Source organism: Salvelinus namaycush, unplaced genomic scaffold (genome assembly GCF_016432855.1).
Source record: "Salvelinus namaycush isolate Seneca unplaced genomic scaffold, SaNama_1.0 Scaffold154, whole genome shotgun sequence".
Taxonomy (NCBI): Eukaryota; Metazoa; Chordata; class Actinopteri; order Salmoniformes; family Salmonidae; genus Salvelinus; species Salvelinus namaycush.
The window spans coordinates 137,985-164,194 of NW_024058275.1; the positions used below are offsets into that span (position 1 = coordinate 137,985).

General features: G+C 48.0%; 1 protein-coding gene across 2 annotated transcripts in view; it reads left to right on the forward strand.

Moving 5' to 3' along the window:
* Nucleotides 1-4,086: 4,086 nt before the first annotated feature.
* The window catches only part of LOC120036996 (nuclear fragile X mental retardation-interacting protein 1-like), a 45,139-nt gene continuing 23,015 nt past the window's right edge, over nt 4,087-26,210 (forward strand). Inside the window, exons 1-4 of one of the 2 annotated variants that reach the window (XM_038983235.1) lie at nt 4,087-4,434; nt 5,231-5,301; nt 8,754-8,858; nt 25,826-25,888. In XM_038983235.1, coding sequence (XP_038839163.1) covers nt 4,224-4,434; nt 5,231-5,301; nt 8,754-8,858; nt 25,826-25,888 — 450 coding nt within the window. In that variant the 5' untranslated portion in view covers nt 4,087-4,223. The remainder of the gene's footprint in view (nt 4,435-5,230; nt 5,302-8,753; nt 8,859-25,825; nt 25,889-26,210) is intronic. The other variant, XM_038983236.1, reaches the window with a different exon arrangement.

Here is a 26,210-nt window from a genome sequence, read left to right on the forward strand (position 1 = left end):
CACACATTGTATATAGATTCTCTTTTTTTTCTACCATGTTATTGACTTGTTTATTGTTTACTCCATGTGTAACTCTTTGTTGTTGTCTGTTCACACTGCTATGCTTTATCTTGGCCAGGTCGCAGTTGCAAATGAGAACTTGTTCTCAACTAGCCTACCTGGTTAAATAAAGGTGTTCTCAACTAGCCTACCTGGTTAAATAAAGGTGTTCTCAACTAGCCTACCTGGTTAAATAAAGGTGTTCTCAACTAGCCTACCTGGTTAAATAAAGGTGTTCTCAACTAGCCTACCTGGTTAAATAAAGGTGTTCTCAACTAGCCTACCTGGTTAAATAAAGGTGTTCTCAACTAGCCTACCTGGTTAAATAAAGGTGTTCTCAACTAGCCTACCTGGTTAAATAAAGGTGTTCTCAACTAGCCTACCTGGTTAAATAAAGGTGTTCTCAACTAGCCTACCTGGTTAAATAAAGGTGTTCTCAACTAGCCTACCTGGTTAAATAAAGGTGTTCTCAACTAGCCTACCTGGTTAAATAAAGGTGTTCTCAACTAGCCTACCTGGTTAAATAAAGGTGTTCTCAACTAGCCTACCTGGTTAAATAAAGGTGTTCTCAACTAGCCTACCTGGTTAAATAAAGGTGTTCTCAACTAGCCTACCTGGTTAAATAAAGGTGTTCTCAACTAGCCTACCTGGTTAAATAAAGGTGTTCTCAACTAGCCTACCTGGTTAAATAAAGGTGTTCTCAACTAGCCTACCTGGTTAAATAAAGGTGTTCTCAACTAGCCTACCTGGTTAAATAAAGGTGTTCTCAACTAGCCTACCTGGTTAAATAAAGGTGTTCTCAACTAGCCTACCTGGTTAAATAAAGGTGTTCTCAACTAGCCTACCTGGTTAAATAAAGGTGTTCTCAACTAGCCTACCTGGTTAAATAAAGGTGTTCTCAACTAGCCTACCTGGTTAAATAAAGGTGTTCTCAACTAGCCTACCTGGTTAAATAAAGGTGTTCTCAACTAGCCTACCTGGTTAAATAAAGGTGTTCTCAACTAGCCTACCTGGTTAAATAAAGGTGTTCTCAACTAGCCTACCTGGTTAAATAAAGGTGTTCTCAACTAGCCTACCTGGTTAAATAAAGGTGTTCTCAACTAGCCTACCTGGTTAAATAAAGGTGTTCTCAACTAGCCTACCTGGTTAAATAAAGGTGTTCTCAACTAGCCTACCTGGTTAAATAAAGGTGTTCTCAACTAGCCTACCTGGTTAAATAAAGGTGTTCTCAACTAGCCTACCTGGTTAAATAAAGGTGTTCTCAACTAGCCTACCTGGTTAAATAAAGGTGTTCTCAACTAGCCTACCTGGTTAAATAAAGGTGTTCTCAACTAGCCTACCTGGTTAAATAAAGGTGTTCTCAACTAGCCTACCTGGTTAAATAAAGGTGTTCTCAACTAGCCTACCTGGTTAAATAAAGGTGTTCTCAACTAGCCTACCTGGTTAAATAAAGGTGTTCTCAACTAGCCTACCTGGTTAAATAAAGGTGTTCTCAACTAGCCTACCTGGTTAAATAAAGGTGTTCTCAACTAGCCTACCTGGTTAAATAAAGGTGTTCTCAACTAGCCTACCTGGTTAAATAAAGGTGTTCTCAACTAGCCTACCTGGTTAAATAAAGGTGTTCTCAACTAGCCTACCTGGTTAAATAAAGGTGTTCTCAACTAGCCTACCTGGTTAAATAAAGGTGTTCTCAACTAGCCTACCTGGTTAAATAAAGGTGTTCTCAACTAGCCTACCTGGTTAAATAAAGGTGTTCTCAACTAGCCTACCTGGTTAAATAAAGGTGTTCTCAACTAGCCTACCTGGTTAAATAAAGGTGTTCTCAACTAGCCTACCTGGTTAAATAAAGGTGTTCTCAACTAGCCTACCTGGTTAAATAAAGGTGTTCTCAACTAGCCTACCTGGTTAAATAAAGGTGTTCTCAACTAGCCTACCTGGTTAAATAAAGGTGTTCTCAACTAGCCTACCTGGTTAAATAAAGGTGTTCTCAACTAGCCTACCTGGTTAAATAAAGGTGTTCTCAACTAGCCTACCTGGTTAAATAAAGGTGTTCTCAACTAGCCTACCTGGTTAAATAAAGGTGTTCTCAACTAGCCTACCTGGTTAAATAAAGGTGTTCTCAACTAGCCTACCTGGTTAAATAAAGGTGTTCTCAACTAGCCTACCTGGTTAAATAAAGGTGTTCTCAACTAGCCTACCTGGTTAAATAAAGGTGTTCTCAACTAGCCTACCTGGTTAAATAAAGGTGTTCTCAACTAGCCTACCTGGTTAAATAAAGGTGTTCTCAACTAGCCTACCTGGTTAAATAAAGGTGTTCTCAACTAGCCTACCTGGTTAAATAAAGGTGTTCTCAACTAGCCTACCTGGTTAAATAAAGGTGTTCTCAACTAGCCTACCTGGTTAAATAAAGGTGTTCTCAACTAGCCTACCTGGTTAAATAAAGGTGTTCTCAACTAGCCTACCTGGTTAAATAAAGGTGTTCTCAACTAGCCTACCTGGTTAAATAAAGGTGTTCTCAACTAGCCTACCTGGTTAAATAAAGGTGTTCTCAACTAGCCTACCTGGTTAAATAAAGGTGTTCTCAACTAGCCTACCTGGTTAAATAAAGGTGTTCTCAACTAGCCTACCTGGTTAAATAAAGGTGTTCTCAACTAGCCTACCTGGTTAAATAAAGGTGTTCTCAACTAGCCTACCTGGTTAAATAAAGGTGTTCTCAACTAGCCTACCTGGTTAAATAAAGGTGTTCTCAACTAGCCTACCTGGTTAAATAAAGGTGTTCTCAACTAGCCTACCTGGTTAAATAAAGGTGTTCTCAACTAGCCTACCTGGTTAAATAAAGGTGTTCTCAACTTGCCTACCTGGTTAAATAAAGGTGTTCTCAACTAGCCTACCTGGTTAAATAAAGGTGTTCTCCACTAGCCTACCTGGTTAAATAAAGGTTCTCAACTTGCCTACCTGGTTAAATAAAGGTGTTCTCAACTAGCCTACCTGGTTAAATAAAGGTGTTCTCCACTAGCCTACCTGGTTAAATAAAGGTGTTCTCAACTAGCCTACCTGGTTAAATAAAGGTGTTCTCCACTAGCCTACCTGGTTAAATAAAGGTGTTCTCCACTAGCCTACCTGGTTAAATAAAGGTGTTCTCAACTAGCCTACCTGGTTAAATAAAGGTGTTCTCAACTAGCCTACCTGGTTAAATAAAGGTGAAAAAAAAAAGATGTAGTAAATAATAAATTGGCCACATTTTTAAATGGACAATTCTGTGAACTGTCTTATACAATTTTAAATTGACACAATACCTGTTAGCAAAGGTGTCAGCGAGAGATGACATGCAGGAGCTTGCAGGCATTTGCAGTTTTGCATGATGTCTGCTTTGATGATAATTAGTATTTTCGAATCTGAGAGTAAATTGAGACTAATATATTGTTAAAAATCACCTTGTCCGAGAGAGATTTAGATGGTTATGAAAACGTAATGCCAGGGTAAGCGTACAAGAAACACGGCCCTTATTTTAAGTGTTTCTAAAATCCCCTATGGGAAAAATCAATGGTGTAAAAAACATTGGAACCATTTCCCTCTTTGACCGCTAGGTTTTATGGGTATAATGACACCTCTACAGTGGGGCTCTATGGGATGAGCCTTGATTAGAATACTGTATATACATATGAAGTGGGTAAAACAGTATGTCAATCTTATTAAAGTGACCAGTGTTCAATCACTATGTACATAGGGCAGATATAATTCTACATGAGTTAGGTTTCATAAACTACATGAGTTATGGTACATTTTCATTATGCCTAAATCGTTGTTACTTCAAATAATTATATTATTGAATTGTTTTTGGTTGGTGTAAACTAGCGGATATGACGTTCAGTCTGGTGGAACACGCTTTGCAGATGTAAACTTGTCGCGTTCATGTGCTAGTCGGAACCAGGAAACTCAGAAATGTCCGGCTTGCTGACTGGTTGAAAGCGGCACGTGTATATAAGTACAACCAATACTTGTATAGTCGGATATTTCAGAGTTTCCTAGTTACGACTATCACGTGAACGCGGCAACTGGAGCAGAAACACACACACACATGTGTTGTAGCCGTTCTTATTATACCTCAGTGGTCGTAGCTGGAAAAACATTTATACAAAATAATTTAATCGACATAACATTGAAGAAGAGGCGCCACCTACATCATGAATGATTTTGGAAGCTACCCTCCGCCGAACTTTGTCTCTCCTCCTCCGGGTTCGATGGTGAGACCGCCAACGTTCCTTCCACCACCTAGCAACTTCCAGCCCGGTATGTGGAACTGGTACGAACCACCGTCCGAGCCGTGGAGATACAACGGCCAGGGAGAACACTGGAACGGCGGGCCCGGACCAGGTCGACCCAGAGGCTCATATGGTGAGTATTATACTAACTAGGAGAGTTATGGTACTAGCAGCGGCCTGGTAAAGAGGCTTCTTTGCACGGTCCATAGGTTGACACGTGCCTGGCTGAGAGCCCCTGGTGGACTACTATTAGTCTGTTGAAGTAAACCCTCATGACGCCATTTAGTGGGGTAGGGCTGACCAAGCTTGGCCCAGTATAATGTACATCTATCATTTGGGCTAGGTTTAACCAGTATCTGGGCAGAGGAGATGCTGATTCACGTCTGGGTTGAACCAGTATCTGGGCAGAGGAGATGCTGATTCACGTCTGGGGTGAACCAGTATCTGGGCAGAGGAGATGCTGATTCACGTCTGGGGTGAACCAGTATCTGGGCAGAGGAGATGCTGATTCACGTCTGGGTTGAACCAGTATCTGGGCAGAGGAGATGCTGATTCACGTCTGGGTTGAACCAGTATCTGGGCAGAGGAGATGCTGATTCACGCCTGGGTTGAACCAGTATCTGGGCAGAGGAGATGCTGATTCATGTCTGGGTTGAACCAGTATCTGGGCAGAGGAGATGCTGATTCACGCCTGGGTTGAACCAGTATCTGGGCAGAGGAGATGCTGATTCACACCTGGGTTGAACCAGTATCTGGGCAGAGGAGATGCTGATTCACGCCTGGGTTGAACCAGTATCTGGGCAGAGGAGATGCTGATTCTCTTCTCCTGCATCATTAACGGAACAGAAGTGTCAGATTGGTGATGACTGAACTGCACCCAGCAGTAGGCAACATGTCATAATATTGTTGTATTGACCTTTGACCCACAGGCCAGAACTTCCATCGTGGACATGGAGGCGGAAGGCAGGACTATGGTCGTCCCAACAACCACGGGAAAAAGGTAGGAAATCCACCGTCACACCAAAAGGTCTCTGATATATCTACAGGTAACTGTCAAAATAATAACACTTGAGTAAATGAGGGATACAAAGTACACTGAGTGTATAAAACATTAGGAAATATTTTCTAATATTGAGTTGCAACCCCCGCCTCCCCCCTCTTTGCCCTCAGAACAGCCTCAGTTTGTCGAAAGCGGTCCACAGGGATGCTAACCCATGTTGACTCCAATGCTTCCCATAGTTCAATGCTTCCCATAGTTCAGTGCTTCCCATAGTTCGATGCTTCCCATAGTCCAATGCTTCCCATAGTCCAATGCTTCCCATAGTCCAATGCTTCCCATAGTCCAATGCTTCCCATAGTCCAATGCTTCCCATAGTTCAATGCTTCCCATAGTTCAATGCTTCCCATAGTTGTCAAGTTGGGTGGTGGACAAATCTTTATATGCACAGGAAACGGTTGAGTGTGGATAAACCCAGCAGCTTTGCAGTTCTTGACACCAACCTGTGCGTCTGGCACCGACTATCGTCTCTGAACAGCGCACATACACAATCCATGTCTCGAGGCTTAAAACTCCTTCTTTAACCCCTTCATGGATGTTGGTACACAGACCCACTGTGGCCCCTCATGATGATTTGTTTTCTTGTGGCCCCCATCAGTTGGCCATCCCCGTCTTAGACAGTGTAACACTCTCCAACAGGGTGACTGGCTGAGCCATCCCCGTCTTAGACGGTGTAACACTCTCCAACAGGGTGACTGGCTGAGCCATCCCCGTCTTAGACAGTGTAACACTCTCCAACAGGGTGACTGGCTGAGCCATCCCCGTCTTAGACAGTGTAACACTCTCCAACAGGGTGACTGGCTGAGCCATCCCCGTCTTAGACGGTGTAACACTCTCCAACAGGGTGACTGGCTGAGCCATCCCCGTCTTAGACAGTGTAACACTCTCCAACAGGGTGACTGGCTGAGCCATCCCCGTCTTAGACGGTGTAACACTCTCCAACAGGGTGACTGGCTGAGCCATCCCCGTCTTAGACAGTGTAACACTCTCCAACAGGGTGACTGGCTGAGCCATCCCCGTCTTAGACGGTGTAACACTCTCCAACAGGGTGACTGGCTGAGCCATCCCCGTCTTAGACAGTGTAACACTCTCCAACAGGGTGACTGGCTGAGCCATCCCCGTCTTAGACGGTGTAACACTCTCCAACAGGGTGACTGGCTGAGCCATCCCCGTCTTAGACAGTGTAACACTCTCCAACAGGGTGACTGGCTGAGCCATCCCCGTCTTAGACGGTGTAACACTCTCCAACAGGGTGACTGGCTGAGCCATCCCCGTCTTAGACGGTGTAACACTCTCCAACAGGGTGACTGGCTGAGCCATCCCCGTCTTAGACGGTGTAACACTCTCCAACAGGGTGACTGGCTGAGCCATCCCCGTCTTAGACAGTGTAACACTCTCCAACAGGGTGACTGGCTGAGCCATCCCCGTCTTAGACGGTGTAACACTCTCCAACAGGGTGACTGGCTGAGCCATCCCCGTCTTAGACAGTGTAACACTCTCCAACAGGGTGACTGGCTGAGCCATCCCCGTCTTAGACAGTGTAACACTCTCCAACAGGGTGACTGGCTGAGCCATCCCCGTCTTAGACAGTGTAACACTCTCCAACAGGGTGACTGGCTGAGCCATCCCCGTCTTAGACAGTGTAACACTCTCCAACAGGGTGACTGGCTGAGCCATCCCCGTCTTAGACGGTGTAACACTCTCCAACAGGGTGACTGGCTGAGCCATCCCCGTCTTAGACAGTGTAACACTCTCCAACAGGGTGACTGGCTGAGCCATCCCCGTCTTAGACAGTGTAACACTCTCCAACAGGGTGACTGGCTGAGCCATCCCCGTCTTAGACGGTGTAACACTCTCCAACAGGGTGACTGGCTGAGCCATCCCCGTCTTAGACAGTGTAACACTCTCCAACAGGGTGACTGGCTGAGCCATCCCCGTCTTAGACGGTGTAACACTCTCCAACAGGGTGACTGGCTGAGCCATCCCCGTCTTAGACAGTGTAACACTCTCCAACAGGGTGACTGGCTGAGCCATCCCCGTCTTAGACGGTGTAACACTCTCCAACAGGGTGACTGGCTGAGCCATCCCCGTCTTAGACAGTGTAACACTCTCCAACAGGGTGACTGGCTGAGCCATCCCCGTCTTAGACGGTGTAACACTCTCCAACAGGGTGACTGGCTGAGCCATCCCCGTCTTAGACAGTGTAACACTCTCCAACAGGGTGACTGGCTGAGCCATCCCCGTCTTAGACGGTGTAACACTCTCCAACAGGGTGACTGGCTGAGCCATCCCCGTCTTAGACGGTGTAACACTCTCCAACAGGGTGACTGGCTGAGCCATCCCCGTCTTAGACGGTGTAACACTCTCCAACAGGGTGACTGGCTGAGCCATCCCCGTCTTAGACAGTGTAACACTCTCCAACAGGGTGACTGGCTGAGCCATCCCCGTCTTAGACGGTGTAACACTCTCCAACAGGGTGACTGGCTGAGCCATCCCCGTCTTAGACAGTGTAACACTCTCCAACAGGGTGACTGGCTGAGCCATCCCCGTCTTAGACAGTGTAACACTCTCCAACAGGGTGACTGGCTGAGCCATCCCCGTCTTAGACAGTGTAACACTCTCCAACAGGGTGACTGGCTGAGCCATCCCCGTCTTAGACGGTGTAACACTCTCCAACAGGGTGACTGGCTGAGCCATCCCCGTCTTAGACAGTGTAACACTCTCCAACAGGGTGACTGGCTGAGCCATCCCCGTCTTAAACAGTGTAACACTCTCCAACAGGGCGACTGGCTGAGCCATCCCCGTCTTAGACGGTGTAACACTCTCCAACAGGGCGACTGGCTGAGCCATCCCCGTCTTAGACGGTGTAACACTCTCCAACAGGGCGACTGGCTGAGCCATCCCCGTCTTAGACGGTGTAACACTCTCCAACAGGGTGACTGGCTGAGCCATCCCCGTCTTAGACGGTGTAACACTCTCCAACAGGGTGACTGGCTGAGCCATCCCCGTCTTAGACGGTGTAACACTCTCCAACAGGGTGACTGGCTGAGCCATTCCCGTCTTAGACGGTGTAACACTCTCCAACAGGGTGACTGGCTGAGCCATCCCCGTCTTAGACGGTGTAACACTCTCCAACAGGGTGACTGGCTGAGCCATCCCCGTCTTAGACGGTGTAACACTCTCCAACAGGGTGACTGGCTGAGCCATCCCCGTCTTAGACAGTGTAACACTCTCCAACAGGGTGACTGGCTGAGCCATCCCCGTCTTAGACAGTGTAACACTCTCCAACAGGGTGACTGGCTGAGCCATCCCCGTCTTAGACAGTGTAACACTCTCCAACAGGGTGACTGGCTGATTTAACTGTAATGGGTTCGATTGTTTTGTTTTGTTTCCAGCAGAAAAATAAAAAAGAACCAGAGTTTTCACATTTCTGTGACCCGTGTGACCGAGGCTTCAAAAACCAAGACAAGTACGACCAACATGTCTCTGAACATGTCAAGGTAACTGATTCTCATCATCGAATGATTCTGATTGGACTTGAGGTGATGAACAGGATGTAATGACATCATACTAGGTCATCAGTGTTCCAAGTTTCAAATCAAATGGTATTAGTCACATGACCCTAACCAACAGGTGTAGTAGACCTTACAGTGAAATGCTGAATACAACAGGTGTAGTAGACCTCACAGTGAAATGCTGAATACAACAGGTGTAGTAGACCTCACAGTGAAATGCTGAATACAACAGGTGTAGTAGACCTCACAGTGAAATGTTGAATACAACAGGTGTAGTAGACCTTACAGTGAAATGCTGAATACAACAGGTGTAGTAGACCTTACAGTGAAATGCTGAATACAACAGGTGTAGGTAGACCTCACAGTGAAATGCTGAATACAACAGGTGTAGTAGACCTCACAGTGAAATGCTGAATACAACAGGTGTAGTAGACCTCACAGTGAAATGCTGAATACAACAGGTGTAGTAGACCTTACTGTGAAATGCTGAATACAACAGGTGTAGTAGACCTTACAGTGAAATGCTGAATACAACAGGTGTAGTAGACCTTACAGTGAAATGCTGAATACAACAGGTGTAGTAGACCTTACAGTGAAATGCTGAATACAACAGGTGTAGTAGACCTCACAGTGAAATGCTGAATACAACAGGTGTAGTAGACCTCACAGTGAAATGCTGAATACAACAGGTGTAGTAGACCTCACAGTGAAATGCTGAATACAACAGGTGTAGTAGACCTCACAGTGAAATGCTGAATACAACAGGTGTAGTAGACCTCACAGTGAAATGCTGAATACAACAGGTGTAGTAGACCTCACAGTGAAATGCTGAATACAACAGGTGTAGTAGACCTAACAGTGAAATGCTGAATACAACAGGTGTAGTAGACCTCACAGTGAAATGCTGAATACAACAGGTGTAGTAGACCTCACAGTGAAATGCTGAATACAACAGGTGTAGTAGACCTAACAGTGAAATGCTGAATACAACAGGTGTAGTAGACCTCACAGTGAAATGCTGAATACAACAGGTGTAGTAGACCTTACAGTGAAATGCTGAATACAACAGGTGTAGTAGACCTAACAGTGAAATGCTGAATACAACAGGTGTAGTAGACCTCAGTGAAATGATGAATACAACAGGTGTAGTAGACCTCACAGTGAAATGCTGAATACAACAGGTGCAGTAGACCTCACAGTGAAATGCTGAATACAACAGGTGTAGTAGACCTCACAGTGAAATGCTGAATACAACAGGTGTAGGTAGACCTCACAGTGAAATGCTGAATACTACAGGTGTAGGTAGACCTCACAGTGAAATGCTGAATACTACAGGTGTAGGTAGACCTCACAGTGAAATGCTGAATACAACAGGTGTAGTAGACCGTACAGTGAAATGCTGAATACAACAGGTGTAGTAGACCTTACAGTGAAATGCTGAATACAACAGGTGTAGTAGACCTTACAGTGAAATGCTGAATACAACAGGTGTAGTAGACCTCACAGTGAAATGCTGAATACAACAGGTGTAGTAGACCTTACAGTGAAATGCTGAATACAACAGGTGTAGTAGACCTCACAGTGAAATGCTGAATACAACAGGTGTAGTAGACCTTACAGTGAAATGCTGAATACAACAGGTGTAGACCTTACAGTGAAATGCTGAATACAACAGGTGTAGTAGACCTCACAGTGAAATGCTGAATACCACAGGTGTAGTAGACCTCACAGTGAAATGCTGAATACAACAGGTGTAGTAGACCTCACAGTGAAATGCTGAATACAACAGGTGTAGTAGACCTCACAGTGAAATACTGAATACAACAGGTGTAGTAGACCTTATAGTGAAATGCTGAATACAACAGGTGTAGTAGACCTCACAGTGAAATGCTGAATACAACAGGTGTAGTAGACCTTACAGTGAAATGCTGAATACAACAGGTGTAGTAGACCTTACAGTGAAATGCTGAATACAACAGGTGTAGTAGACCTTACAGTGAAATGCTGAATACAACAGGTGTAGTAGACCTCACAGTGAAATGCTGAATACAACAGGTGTAGTAGACCTCACAGTGAAATGCTGAATACAACAGGTGTAGTAGACCTCACAGTGAAATGCTGAATACAACAGGTGTAGTAGACCTCACAGTGAAATGCTGAATACAACAGGTGTAGTAGACCTTACAGTGAAATGCTGAATACAACAGGTGTAGTAGACCTTACAGTGAAATGCTGAATACAACAGGTGTAGTAGACCTTACAGTGAAATGCTGAATACAACAGGTGTAGTAGACCTTACAGTGAAATGCTGAATACAACAGGTGTAGTAGACCTTACAGTGAAATGCTGAATACAACAGGTGTAGTAGACCTTACAGCGAAATGCTGAATACAACAGGTGTAGTAGACCTCACAGTGAAATGCTGAATACAACAGGTGTAGTAGACCTCACAGTGAAATGCTGAATACAACAGGTGTAGTAGACCTCACAGTGAAATGCTGAATACAACAGGTGTAGTAGACCTCACAGTGAAATGCTTACTTACCAGCCCCTAACCAGTTAAAACAAAAAAATACAGATAAGAGATAAAAGTAACAAGTAATTATAGAGCAGCAGTAAAATAACAATAGTGAGACTATATACAGGGGGGTACCGGTACAGAGTCAATGTGCAGGGGCACCGGTTAGTTGAGGTAATATGTACATGTAGGTAAAGTGACTATGCATAGATGATAACAGAGTAGCAGCTGTGTAAAAGAGAGGGGGGGCAATGCAAATAGTCTGGGTAGCCATTTGATTAGGTGTTCAGGAGTCTTATGGCTTGGAGGGTAGAAGCTGTTTAGAAGCCTCTTGGACCTAGACTTGGCACTCCGGTACCACTTTCCGTGCGGTAGCAGAGATGACAGTATATGACTGGGGTGGCTGGAGTCTTTGGCAATTTTTAGGGCCTTCCTCTGACACCGCCTGGTATAAAGGTCCTGGATGGCAGGGAGCTTGGCCCCGGTGATGTACTGAGCCGTACTCACTACCCTCTAGTGCCTTGCGGTCGGAGGCCGAGCAGTTACCATACCAGGCAGTGATGCAACCAGTCAGGATGGTGCAGCTGTAGAACCTTTTGAGGATCTCAGGACCCATGACAAATCCTTTGTCTCCTGAGGGGGAATAGGTTTTGTCATGCCCTCTTCACGACTGCCTTGGTGTGCTTGGACAATGTTAGTTTGTTGTTGATGTGGTGACCAAGGAACTTGAAGCTCTCAACCTGCTCCACTGCAGCCCCGTCGATGAGAATGGGGGCGTGCTCGGTCCTCCTTTTCCTGTAGTCCACAATCATCTCCTTAGTCTTGGTTACGTTGAGGGAGAGGTTGTTGTCCTGGCACCACCCGGCCAGGTCTCTGACCTCCTCCCTATAGGCTGTCTCGTCGTTGTCGGTGATCAGGCCTACCACTGTTGTGTCATCAGCAAACTTAATGATGGAGTCGTGCCTGGCCATGCAGTCATGAGGGAACAGGGAGTACAGGAGGGCCCAAGCACGCACCCCTGAGGGGCTCCTGTGTTGAGGATCAGCGTGGCGGTTGTGTTGTTACCTACTCTTACCACCTGGGGGCGGCCCGTCAGGAACTCCAGGATCCAGTTGCAGAGGGAGGTGTTTAGTCCCAGGGTCCTTAGCTTAGTGATGAGCTTTGAGGGCACTATGGTGTTGAACGCTGAGCTGTCGTCAATGAACAGCATTCTCACATAGGTGTTAATTTTGTCCAGGTGGGAAATGGAAGTGTGGAGTGCAATAGAGATTGCATCATCTGTGGATCTGTTGGGGTGGTATGCAAATTGGAGTGGGTCTAGGGTTTCTGGGATAATGGTGTTGATGTGAGCCATGACCAGCCTTTCAAAGCACTTCATGGCTACAGACGTGAGTGCTACAGGGCGGTAGTTGTTTAGGCAGGTTACCTTCGTGTTCTTGGGCACAGGTTCTATGGTGGTCTGCTTGTGTTAAAAGGAATTTAATTCTTATATGTTCATCAATCAATTCAATTAAAACACTCTGCCCATTCATAAGAATTTGTTAGATACTTATTTGCATAAAATGGACAGAAACCAGTCTCAAAATCAATCAATCAATAGCGTTTATTCTCGAGAGTACTGACCATAGTACAATTTACATCAGGTTATATAATAATAATGACGTCATAGGTTTTAAAATGTCCTACCTCCTCTCAGATACAATGGTGATACAGTTGACAGCCTCCTTACATTGTCTGCCACCTGGTAAACAATATATGACCAGCCCAAGGTCTCTCCCCTCCCTGGGTAGAGACAGGATGTCCTGTAAGGAACACAATATATGACCAGCCCAAGGTCTCTCCCCTCCCTGGGTAGAGACAGAATGTCCTGTAAGGAACACAATATATGACCAGCCCAAGGTCTCTCCCCTCCCTGGGTAGAGACAGGATGTCCTGTAAGGAACACAATATATGACCAGCCCAAGGTCTCTCCCCTCCCTGGGTAGAGACAGGATGTCCTGTAAGGAACACAATCTATGACCAGCCCAAGGTCTCTCCCCTCCCTGGGTAGAGACAGGATGTCCTGTAAGGAACACAATATATGACCAGCCCAAGGTCTCTCCCCTCCCTGGGTAGAGACAGAATGTCCTGTAAGGAACACAGCATTCCCAGCCCAAGGTCTCTCCCCTCCCTGGGTAGAGACAGGATGTCCTGTAAGGAACACAGCATTCCCAGCCCAAGGTCTCTCCCCTCCCTGGGTAGAGACAGGATGTCCTGTAAGGAACACAGCATTCCCAGCCCAAGGTCTCTCCCCTCCCTGGGTAGAGACAGGATGTCCTGTAAGGAACACAGCATTCCCAGCCCAAGGTCTCTCCCCTCCCTGGGTAGAGACAGGATGTCCTGTAAGGAACACAGCATTCCCAGCCCAAGGTCTCTCCCCTCCCTGGGTAGAGACAGGATGTCCTGTAAGGAACACAGCATTCCCAGCCCAAGGTCTCTCCCCTCCCTGGGTAGAGACAGGATGTCCTGTAAGGAACACATCATTCCAGCCGGTCTGACGATGGGTAGAGACAGGTCTCTCCCCTCCCTGGGTAGAGACAGGATGTCCTGTAAGGAACACAGCATTCCAGCCTGTCTGATGATGGGTAGAGACAGGATGTCCTGTAAGGAACACAGCATTCCAGCCTGTCTGATGATGGGTAGAGACAGGATGTCCTGTAAGGAACACATCATTCCAGCCTGTCTGACGATGACTCCATTCTTTCTAACAAGGAACAGAAAATCCTTGTTATAATTCTGGACTAAAACTCCACACATTATATTCAGTATTATGATTATAGTAAGAGTCATACATCCATACAGTAACATAGTCGTATTCTGTTTAGTTATAATTCTAAGTGAAATGTATAAATCATTTAGTCATTATCAATAAAAATCCCATAACAGCTTGAAACATGTTGGTATTACAGACTCGGACAGGGAGAGGTTGAAAATGTCAGTGAAGACACTTGCCAGTTGGTCAGCGCATGCTCGCAGTACACATACTGGTAATCCGTCTGGCCCTGCGGCCTTTTGAATGTTGACATGTTTTAAGGTCTTACTCACATCGGCTGCGGAGAGTGTGATCACGGTCTTCCAGAACAGCTGGTGTTCTCATGCATGTTTCGGTCTTATTTGCCTCGACGCGAGTATAGAAGTAGTTTAGTTCATGTCACTGGGCAGCTCTCGACTGCTTCCCTGATGTAGTCTGTAATTGTTTGCGAGTTCTGCCACATCCCACGAGCGTCGGAGCCGGTGTAGTATGATTTGATCTTAGTCCTGTGTTGAAGCTTTACCTGTTTTAATGGTTCGTCAGAGGGCATTGCGGAATTTCTTGTAAGCTTCCGGGTTAGTCCTGCTCCTTGAAAGCGTTCGCTCTAGCCTTCAGCTCAGTGTGGATGTTGCCTGTAATCCATCTTCTGTTTGGGGTATGTACGGTCACTGTGGGGACATCGTTATTAATGCACTTGTTGATGAAGCCAATGACTGATGTGGTGTACTCCTCAATGCCATCGGCAGAATCCCGGAACATATTCCAGTCTGCTAGCAAAACAGTCCTGCAGCTTAGCATCTGCGTCATCTGACCACTTTTTATTGATCTACTTACTGGTACTTCTTGCTTTAGTTTTTGCTGATAAGCAGGAATCAGGTGATTATAATTATGGTCAGATTCGCCAGAGGGAGGGAGAGCTTGGTATGTGTCTCTGTGTGTGGAGTAAAGGTGGTCCAGAGTTTTTTAAATGTAATTAATTTATTCCAGACGCCGCTGTTCTAGCCTGCCGGTGCAGCGTATAACCAGCCAGCTGTATGTTGATAGTGTTCTCTCCTGCCGGTGCAGCGTATAACCAGCCAGCTGTATGTTGATAGTGTCACAGCCTGCCGGTGCAGCGTATAACCAGCCAGCTGTATGTTGATAGTGTCACAGCCTGCCGGTGCATCGTATAACCAGCCAGCTGTATGTTGATAGTGTCACAGCCTGCCGGTGCAGCGTATAACCAGCCAGCTGTATGTTGATAGTGTCACAGCCTGCCAGTGCAGCGTATAACCAGCCAGCTGTATGTTGATAGTGTCACAGCCTGCCGGTGCAGCGTATAACCAGCCAGCTGTATGTTGATAGTGTCACAGCCTGCCGGTGCAGCGTATAACCAGCCAGCTGTATGTTGATAGTGTTCTCTCCTGCCGGTGCAGCGTATAACCAGCCAGCTGTATGTTGATAGTGTCACAGCCTGCCGGTGCAGCGTATAACCAGCCAGCTGTATGTTGATAGTGTCACAGCCTGCCGGTGCAGCGTATAACCAGCCAGCTGTATGTTGATAGTGTCACAGCCTGCCGGTGCAGCGTATAACCAGCCAGCTGTATGTTGATAGTATCACAGCCTGCCGGTGCAGCGTATAACCAGCCAGCTGTATGTTGATAGTGTCACAGCCTGCCGGTGCAGCGTATAACCAGCCAGCTGTATGTTGATAGTGTCACAGCCTGCCGGTGCAGCGTATAACCAGCCAGCTGTATGTTGATAGTGTCACAGCCTGCCGGTGCAGCGTATAACCAGCCAGCTGTATGTTGATAGTGTTCTCTCCTGCCGGTGCAGCGTATAACCAGCCAGCTGTATGTTGATAGTGTCACAGCCTGCCGGTGCAGCGTATAACCAGCCAGCTGTATGTTGATAGTGTCACAGCCTGCCGGTGCAGCGTATAACCAGCCAGCTGTATGTTGATAGTGTCACAGCCTGCCGGTGCAGCGTATAACCAGCCAGCTGTATGTTGATAGTGTCACAGCCTTCCGGTGCAGCGTATAACCAGCCAGCTGTATGTTGATAGTGTCACAGCCTGCCGGTGCAGCGTATAACCAGCCAGCTGTATGTTGATAGTGTCACAGCCTGCCGGTGCAGCGTATAACCAGCCAGCTGTATGTTGATAGTGTCACAGCCTGCCGGTGCAGCGTATAACCAGCCAGCTGTATGTTGATAGTGTCACAGCCTGCCGGTGCAGCGTATAACCAGCCAGCTGTATGTTGATAGTGTCACAGCCTGCCGGTGCAGCGTATAACCAGCCAGCTGTATGTTGATAGTGTCACAGCCTGCCGGTGCAGCGTATAACCAGCCAGCTGTATGTTGATAGTGTCACAGCCTGCCGGTGCAGCGTATAACCAGCCAGCTGTATGTTGATAGTGTCACAGCCTGCCGGTGCAGCGTATAACCAGCCAGCTGTATGTTGATAGTGTCACAGCCTGCCGGTGCAGCGTATAACCAGCCAGCTGTATGTTGATAGTGTCACAGCCTGCCGGTGCAGCGTATAACCAGCCAGCTGTATGTTGATAGTGTCACAGCCTGCCGGTGCATCGTATAACCAGCCAGCTGTATGTTGATAGTGTCACAGCCTGCCGGTGCAGCGTATAACCAGCCAGCTGTATGTTGATAGTGTCACAGCCTGCCGGTGCAGCGTATAACCAGCCAGCTGTATGTTGATAGTGTCACAGCCTGCCGGTGCAGCGTATAACCAGCCAGCTGTATGTTGATAGTGTCACAGCCTGCCGGTGCAGCGTATAACCAGCCAGCTGTATGTTGATAGTGTCACAGCCTGCCGGTGCAGCGTATAACCAGCCAGCTGTATGTTGATAGTATCACAGCCTGCCGGTGCAGCGTATAACCAGCCAGCTGTATGTTGATAGTGTTCTCTCCTGCCGGTGCATCGTATAACCAGCCAGCTGTATGTTGATAGTGTCACAGCCTGCCGGTGCAGCGTATAACCAGCCAGCTGTATGTTGATAGTGTCACAGCCTGCCGGTGCAGCGTATAACCAGCCAGCTGTATGTTGATAGTGTCACAGCCTGCCGGTGCAGCGTATAACCAGCCAGCTGTATGTTGATAGTGTCACAGCCTGCCGGTGCAGCGTATAACCAGCCAGCTGTATGTTGATAGTGTCACAGCCTGCCGGTGCAGCGTATAACCAGCCAGCTGTATGTTGATAGTGTCACAGCCTGCCGGTGCAGCGTATAACCAGCCAGCTGTATGTTGATAGTGTCACAGCCTGCCGGTGCAGCGTATAACCAGCCAGCTGTATGTTGATAGTGTCACAGCCTGCCGGTGCAGCGTATAACCAGCCAGCTGTATGTTGATAGTGTCACAGCCTGCCGGTGCAGCGTATAACCAGCCAGCTGTATGTTGATAGTGTCACAGCCTGCCGGTGCAGCGTATAACCAGCCAGCTGTATGTTGATAGTGTCACAGCCTGCCGGTGCAGCGTATAACCAGCCAGCTGTATGTTGATAGTGTCACAGCCTGCCGGTGCAGCGTATAACCAGCCAGCTGTATGTTGATAGTGTCACAGCCTGCCGGTGCAGCGTATAACCAGCCAGCTGTATGTTGATAGTGTCACAGCCTGCCGGTGCAGCGTATAACCAGCCAGCTGTATGTTGATAGTGTCACAGCCTGCCGGTGCAGCGTATAACCAGCCAGCTGTATGTTGATAGTGTCACAGCCTGCCGGTGCAGCGTATAACCAGCCAGCTGTATGTTGATAGTGTCACAGCCTGCCGGTGCAGCGTATAACCAGCCAGCTGTATGTTGATAGTGTCACAGCCTGCCGGTGCAGCGTATAACCAGCCAGCTGTATGTTGATAGTGTCACAGCCTGCCGGTGCAGCGTATAACCAGCCAGCTGTATGTTGATAGTGTCACAGCCTGCCGGTGCAGCGTATAACCAGCCAGCTGTATGTTGATAGTGTCACAGCCTGCCGGTGCAGCGTATAACCAGCCAGCTGTATGTTGATAGTGTCACAGCCTGCCGGTACAGCGTATAACCAGCCAGCTGTATGTTGATAGTGTCACAGCCTGCCGGTGCAGCGTATAACCAGCCAGCTGTATGTTGATAGTGTCACAGCCTGCCGGTGCAGCGTATAACCAGCCAGCTGTATGTTGATAGTGTCACAGCCTGCCGGTACAGCGTATAACCAGCCAGCTGTATGTTGATAGTGTCACAGCCTGCCGGTGCAGCGTATAACCAGCCAGCTGTATGTTGATAGTGTTCTCTCCTGTCGGTACAGCGTATAACCAGCCAGCTGTATGTTGATAGTGTTCTCTCCTGCCGGTGCAGCGTATAACCAGCCAGCTGTATGTTGATAGTGTCACAGCCTGCCGGTGCAGCGTATAACCAGCCAGCTGTATGTTGATAGTGTCACAGCCTGCCGGTGCAGCGTATAACCAGCCAGCTGTATGTTGATAGTGTCACAGCCTGCCGGTGCAGCGTATAACCAGCCAGCTGTATGTTGATAGTGTCACAGCCTGCCGGTGCAGCGTATAACCAGCCAGCTGTATGTTGATAGTGTCACAGCCTGCCGGTGCAGCGTATAACCAGCCAGCTGTATGTTGATAGTGTCACAGCCTGCCGGTGCAGCGTATAACCAGCCAGCTGTATGTTGATAGTATCACAGCCTGCCGGTGCAGCGTATAACCAGCCAGCTGTATGTTGATAGTGTCACAGCCTGCCGGTGCAGCGTATAACCAGCCAGCTGTATGTTGATAGTGTCACAGCCTGCCGGTACAGCGTATAACCAGCCAGCTGTATGTTGATAGTGTCACAGCCTGCCGGTGCAGCGTATAACCAGCCAGCTGTATGTTGATAGTGTCACAGCCTGCCGGTGCAGCGTATAACCAGCCAGCTGTATGTTGATAGTGTCACAGCCTGCCGGTGCAGCGTATAACCAGCCAGCTGTATGTTGATAGTGTCACAGCCTGCCGGTGCAGCGTATAACCAGCCAGCTGTATGTTGATAGTGTCACAGCCTGCCGGTGCAGCGTATAACCAGCCAGCTGTATGTTGATAGTGTCACAGCCTGCCGGTGCAGCGTATAACCAGCCAGCTGTATGTTGATAGTGTCACAGCCTGCCGGTGCAGCGTATAACCAGCCAGCTGTATGTTGATAGTGTCACAGCCTGCCGGTGCAGCGTATAACCAGCCAGCTGTATGTTGATAGTGTCACAGCCTGCCGGTGCAGCGTATAACCAGCCAGCTGTATGTTGATAGTGTCACAGCCTGCCGGTGCAGCGTATAACCAGCCAGCTGTATGTTGATAGTGTCACAGCCTGCCGGTACAGCGTATAACCAGCCAGCTGTATGTTGATAGTGTCACAGCCTGCCGGTGCAGCGTATAACCAGCCAGCTGTATGTTGATAGTGTCACAGCCTGCCGGTGCAGCGTATAACCAGCCAGCTGTATGTTGATAGTGTCACAGCCTGCCGGTGCAGCGTATAACCAGCCAGCTGTATGTTGATAGTGTCACAGCCTGCCGGTGCAGCGTATAACCAGCCAGCTGTATGTTGATAGTGTCACAGCCTGCCGGTGTAGCGTATAACCAGCCAGCTGTATGTTGATAGTATCACAGCCTGCCGGTGCAGCGTATAACCAGCCAGCTGTATGTTGATAGTGTCACAGCCTGCCGGTGCAGCGTATAACCAGCCAGCTGTATGTTGATAGTGTCACAGCCTGCCGGTGCAGCGTATAACCAGCCAGCTGTATGTTGATAGTGTCACAGCCTGCCGGTGCAGCGTATAACCAGCCAGCTGTATGTTGATAGTGCCACAGCCTGCCGGTGCAGCGTATAACCAGCCAGCTGTATGTTGATAGTGTCACATCCTGCCGGTGCAGCGTATAACCAGCCAGCTGTATGTTGATAGTGTCACAGCCTGCCGGTGCAGCGTATAACCAGCCAGCTGTATGTTGATAGTGTCACAGCCTGCCGGTGCAGCGTATAACCAGCCAGCTGTATGTTGATAGTGTCACAGCCTGCCGGTGCAGCGTATAACCAGCCAGCTGTATGTTGATAGTGTCACAGCCTGCCGGTGCAGCGTATAACCAGCCAGCTGTATGTTGATAGTGTCACAGCCTGCTGGAGCAGCGTATAACCAGCCAGCTGTATGTTGATAGTGTCACAGCCTGCCGGTGCAGCGTATAACCAGCCAGCTGTATGTTGATAGTGTCACAGCCTGCCGGTGCAGCGTATAACCAGCCAGCTGTATGTTGATAGTGTCACAGCCTGCCGGTGCAGCGTATAACCAGCCAGCTGTATGTTGATAGTGTCACAGCCTGCCGGTGCAGCGTATAACCAGCCAGCTGTATGTTGATAGTGTCACAGCCTGCCGGTGCAGCGTATAACCAGCCAGCTGTATGTTGATAGTGTCACAGCCTGCCGGTGCAGCGTATAACCAGCCAGCTGTATGTTGATAGTGTCACAGCCTGCCGGTGCAGCGTATAACCAGCCAGCTGTATGTTGATAGTGTCACAGCCTGCCGGTGCAGCGTATAACCAGCCAGCTGTATGTTGATAGTGTTCTCTCCTGCCGGTGCAGCGTATAACCAGCCAGCTGTATGTTGATAGTGTCACAGCCTGCCGGTACAGCGTATAACCAGCCAGCTGTATGTTGATAGTGTCACAGCCTGCCGGTGCAGCGTATAACCAGCCAGCTGTATGTTGATAGTGTCACAGCCTGCCGGTGCAGCGTATAACCAGCCAGCTGTATGTTGATAGTGTCACAGCCTGCCGGTGCAGCGTATAACCAGCCAGCTGTATGTTGATAGTGTCACAGCCTGCCGGTGTAGCGTATAACCAGCCAGCTGTATGTTGATAGTATCACAGCCTGCCGGTGCAGCGTATAACCAGCCAGCTGTATGTTGATAGTGTCACAGCCTGCCGGTGCAGCGTATAACCAGCCAGCTGTATGTTGATAGTGTCACAGCCTGCCGGTGCAGCGTATAACCAGCCAGCTGTATGTTGATAGTGTCACAGCCTGCCGGTGCAGCGTATAACCAGCCAGCTGTATGTTGATAGTGCCACAGCCTGCCGGTGCAGCGTATAACCAGCCAGCTGTATGTTGATAGTGTCACATCCTGCCGGTGCAGCGTATAACCAGCCAGCTGTATGTTGATAGTGTCACAGCCTGCCGGTGCAGCGTATAACCAGCCAGCTGTATGTTGATAGTGTCACAGCCTGCCGGTGCAGCGTATAACCAGCCAGCTGTATGTTGATAGTGTCACAGCCTGCCGGTGCAGCGTATAACCAGCCAGCTGTATGTTGATAGTGTCACAGCCTGCCGGTGCAGCGTATAACCAGCCAGCTGTATGTTGATAGTGTCACAGCCTGCTGGAGCAGCGTATAACCAGCCAGCTGTATGTTGATAGTGTCACAGCCTGCCGGTGCAGCGTATAACCAGCCAGCTGTATGTTGATAGTGTCACAGCCTGCCGGTGCAGCGTATAACCAGCCAGCTGTATGTTGATAGTGTCACAGCCTGCCGGTGCAGCGTATAACCAGCCAGCTGTATGTTGATAGTGTCACAGCCTGCCGGTGCAGCGTATAACCAGCCAGCTGTATGTTGATAGTGTCACAGCCTGCCGGTGCAGCGTATAACCAGCCAGCTGTATGTTGATAGTGTCACAGCCTGCCGGTGCAGCGTATAACCAGCCAGCTGTATGTTGATAGTGTCACAGCCTGCCGGTGCAGCGTATAACCAGCCAGCTGTATGTTGATAGTGTCACAGCCTGCCGGTGCAGCGTATAACCAGCCAGCTGTATGTTGATAGTGTTCTCTCCTGCCGGTGCAGCGTATAACCAGCCAGCTGTATGTTGATAGTGTCACAGCCTGCCGGTACAGCGTATAACCAGCCAGCTGTATGTTGATAGTGTCACAGCCTGCCGGTGCAGCGTATAACCAGCCAGCTGTATGTTGATAGTGTCACAGCCTGCCGGTGCAGCGTATAACCAGCCAGCTGTATGTTGATAGTGTCACAGCCTGCCGGTGCAGCGTATAACCAGCCAGCTGTATGTTGATAGTGTCACAGCCTGCCGGTGCAGCGTATAACCAGCCAGCTGTATGTTGATAGTGTCACAGCCTGCCGGTGCAGCGTATAACCAGCCAGCTGTATGTTGATAGTGTCACAGCCTGCCGGTGCAGCGTATAACCAGCCAGCTGTATGTTGATAGTGTCACAGCCTGCCGGTGCAGCGTATAACCAGCCAGCTGTATGTTGATAGTGTCACAGCCTGCCGGTGCAGCGTATAACCAGCCAGCTGTATGTTGATAGTGTCACAGCCTGCCGGTGCAGCGTATAACCAGCCAGCTGTATGTTGATAGTGTCACAGCCTGCCGGTGCAGCGTATAACCAGCCAGCTGTATGTTGATAGTGTCACAGCCTGCGGTGCAGCGTATAACCAGCCAGCTGTATGTTGATAGTGTCACAGCCTGCCGGTGCAGCGTATAACCAGCCAGCTGTATGTTGATAGTGTCACAGCCTGCCGGTGCAGCGTATAACCAGCCAGCTGTATGTTGATAGTGTCACAGCCTGCCGGTGCAGCGTATAACCAGCCAGCTGTATGTTGATAGTGTCACAGCCTGCCGGTGCAGCGTATAACCAGCCAGCTGTATGTTGATAGTGTCACAGCCTGCCGGTACAGCGTATAACCAGCCAGCTGTATGTTGATAGTGTCACAGCCTGCCGGTGCAGCGTATAACCAGCCAGCTGTATGTTGATAGTGTCACAGCCTGCCGGTGCAGCGTATAACCAGCCAGCTGTATGTTGATAGTATCACAGCCTGCCGGTGCAGCGTATAACCAGCCAGCTGTATGTTGATAGTGTCACAGCCTGCGGTGCAGCGTATAACCAGCCAGCTGTATGTTGATAGTGTCACAGCCTGCGGTGCAGCGTATAACCAGCCAGCTGTATGTTGATAGTGTCACAGCCTGCCGGTGCAGCGTATAACCAGCCAGCTGTATGTTGATAGTGTCACAGCCTGCCGGTGCAGCGTATAACCAGCCAGCTGTATGTTGATAGTGTCACAGCCTGCCGGTGCAGCGTATAACCAGCCAGCTGTATGTTGATAGTGTCACAGCCTGCCGGTGCAGCGTATAACCAGCCAGCTGTATGTTGATAGTGTCACAGCCTGCCGGTGCAGCGTATAACCAGCCAGCTGTATGTTGATAGTATCACAGCCTGCCGGTGCAGCGTATAACCAGCCAGCTGTATGTTGATAGTATCACAGCCTGCCGGTGCAGCGTATAACCAGCCAGCTGTATGTTGATAGTGTCACAGCCTGCCGGTACAGCGTATAACCAGCCAGCTGTATGTTGATAGTGTCACAGCCTGCCGGTGCAGCGTATAACCAGCCAGCTGTATGTTGATAGTGTCACAGCCTGCCGGTGCAGCGTATAACCAGCCAGCTGTATGTTGATAGTGTCACAGCCTGCTGGAGCAGCGTATAACCAGCCAGCTGTATGTTGATAGTGTCACAGCCTGCCGGTACAGCGTATAACCAGCCAGCTGTATGTTGATAGTGTCACAGCCTGCTGGAGCAGCGTATAACCAGCCAGCTGTATGTTGATAGTATCACAGCCTGCCGGTGCAGCGTATAACCAGCCAGCTGTATGTTGATAGTGTCACAGCCTGCCGGTGCAGCGTATAACCAGCCAGCTGTATGTTGATAGTATCACAGCCTGCCGGTGCAGCGTATAACCAGCCAGCTGTATGTTGATAGTGTCACAGCCTGCCGGTGCAGCGTATAACCAGCCAGCTGTATGTTGATAGTGTCACAGCCTGCCGGTGCAGCGTATAACCAGCCAGCTGTATGTTGATAGTGTCACAGCCTGCCGGTGCAGCGTATAACCAGCCAGCTGTATGTTGATAGTGTCACAGCCTGCCGGTGCAGCGTGTAACCAGCCAGCTGTATGTTGATAGTTGTCGTCGTTCAGCCACGTCTCTGTGAAGCATCAGATATTACAGTTTTGAATGTCCCGTTGGTAGGTTAATCTTCTGCGTAACTCATTGATTTTATTGTCCAAAGATGGCAGGTCTGCAGAATGGAAGGGAGTGGGGTTTTATTCCATCACCTACGAGTTTTCAGAAGGCTGTCCGCCCTACGGCCCCTTTTTCTCCACCTCTTCACGCAAATCACAGGGATCTGGGCCTGTTCCAGAGAAAGCAGTTCCGTTGTTAGTCTACCTGTAGTAAAACAGGCAAAGCCTTGTGTTAGTCTACCTTTAGTAAAACAGGCAAAGCCTTGTGTTAGTCTACCTTTAGTAAAACAGGCAAAGCCTTGTGTTAGTCTACCTTTAGTAAAACAGGCAAAGCCTTGTGTTAGTCTACCTTTTAGTAAAACAGGCAAAGCCTTGTGTTAGTCTACCTTTAGTAAAACAGGCAAAGCCTTGTGTTAGTCTACCTTTAGTAAAACAGGCAAAGCCTTGTGTTAGTCTACCTTTTAGTAAAACAGGCAAAGCCTTGTGTTAGTCTACCTTTAGTAAAACGGGCAAAGCCTTGTGTTAGTCTACCTTTTAGTAAAACAGGCAATGCCTTGTGTTAGTCTACCTTTTAGTAAAACAGGCAAAGCCTTGTGTTAGTCTACCTTTAGTAAAACAGGCAAAGCCTTGTGTTAGTCTACCTTTAGTAAAACAGGCAAAGCCTTGTGTTAGTCTACCTTTAGTAAAACGGGCAAAGCCTTGTGTAAGTCTACCTTTTAGTAAAACAGGCAAAGCCTTGTGTTAGTCTACCTTTAGTAAAACAGGCAAAGCCTTGTGTTAGTCTACCTTTAGTAAAACAGGCAAAGCCTTGTGTTAGTCTACCTTTAGTAAAACAGGCAAAGCCTTGTGTTAGTCTACCTTTAGTAAAACAGGCAAAGCCTTGTGTTAGTCTACCTTTAGTAAAACAGGCAAAGCCTTGTGTTAGTCTACCTTTAGTAAAACAGGCAAAGCCTTGTGTTAGTCTACCTTTAGTAAAACAGGCAAAGCCTTGTGTTAGTCTACCTTTAGTAAAACAGGCAAAGCCTTGTGTTAGTCTACCTTTAGTAAAACAGGCAAAGCCTTGTGTTAGTCTACCTTTAGTAAAACAGGCAAAGCCTTGTGTTAGTCTACCTTTAGTAAAACAGGCAAAGCCTTGTGTTAGTCTACCTTTAGTAAAACAGGCAAAGCCTTGTGTTAGTCTACCTTTAGTAAAACAGGCAAAGCCTTGTGTTAGTCTACCTTTAGTAAAACAGGCAAAGCCTTGTGTTAGTCTACCTGTAGTAAAACGGGCAAAGCCTTGTGTTAGTCTACCTTTAGTAAAACGGGCAAAGCCTTGTGTTAGTCTACCTTTAGTAAAACGGGCAAAGCCTTGTGTTAGTCTACCTTTAGTAAAACGGGCAAAGCCTTGTGTTAGTCTACCTTTAGTAAAACGGGCAAAGCCTTGTGTTAGTCTACCTTTAGTAAAACGGGCAAAGCCTTGTGTTAGTCTACCTTTAGTAAAACGGGCAAAGCCTTGTGTTAGTCTACCTTTAGTAAAACGGGCAAAGCCTTGTGTTAGTCTACCTGTAGTAAAACAGGCAAAGCCTTGTGTTAGTCTACCTGTAGTAAAACAGGCAAAGCCTTGTGTTAGTCTACCTTTAGTAAAAGAGACTTCTGTTTTATAGTGCTCGGTTGAAGACTGCAGCTTCACTGCTCATGAGAAGCTGGTCAACATTCACTGGAAAAATGTAAGTAGACCGCCAGCCTCAGCTATTACCCATCAACCCCTCATCTGTATAGAACCAAGCATTAACCTCTTCTGTATATTTTTTTATTTTATTGAACCTTTATTTAACTAGGCAAGTCGGTAAAGAACAAATTCTTATTTACAATGACGGCCTAGCAAAAGGCCTCCTGCGGGGACTGGGGCCTGGGATTAAAAATACATACAGTATAAATATTTGACAAAGTGCACATGACAACAAGAGAGACAACACCACATAACGAGAGACCTAAGACAACAACATATCAAGTCAGCAACACATAACAACATGGTAGAAACATTATTGG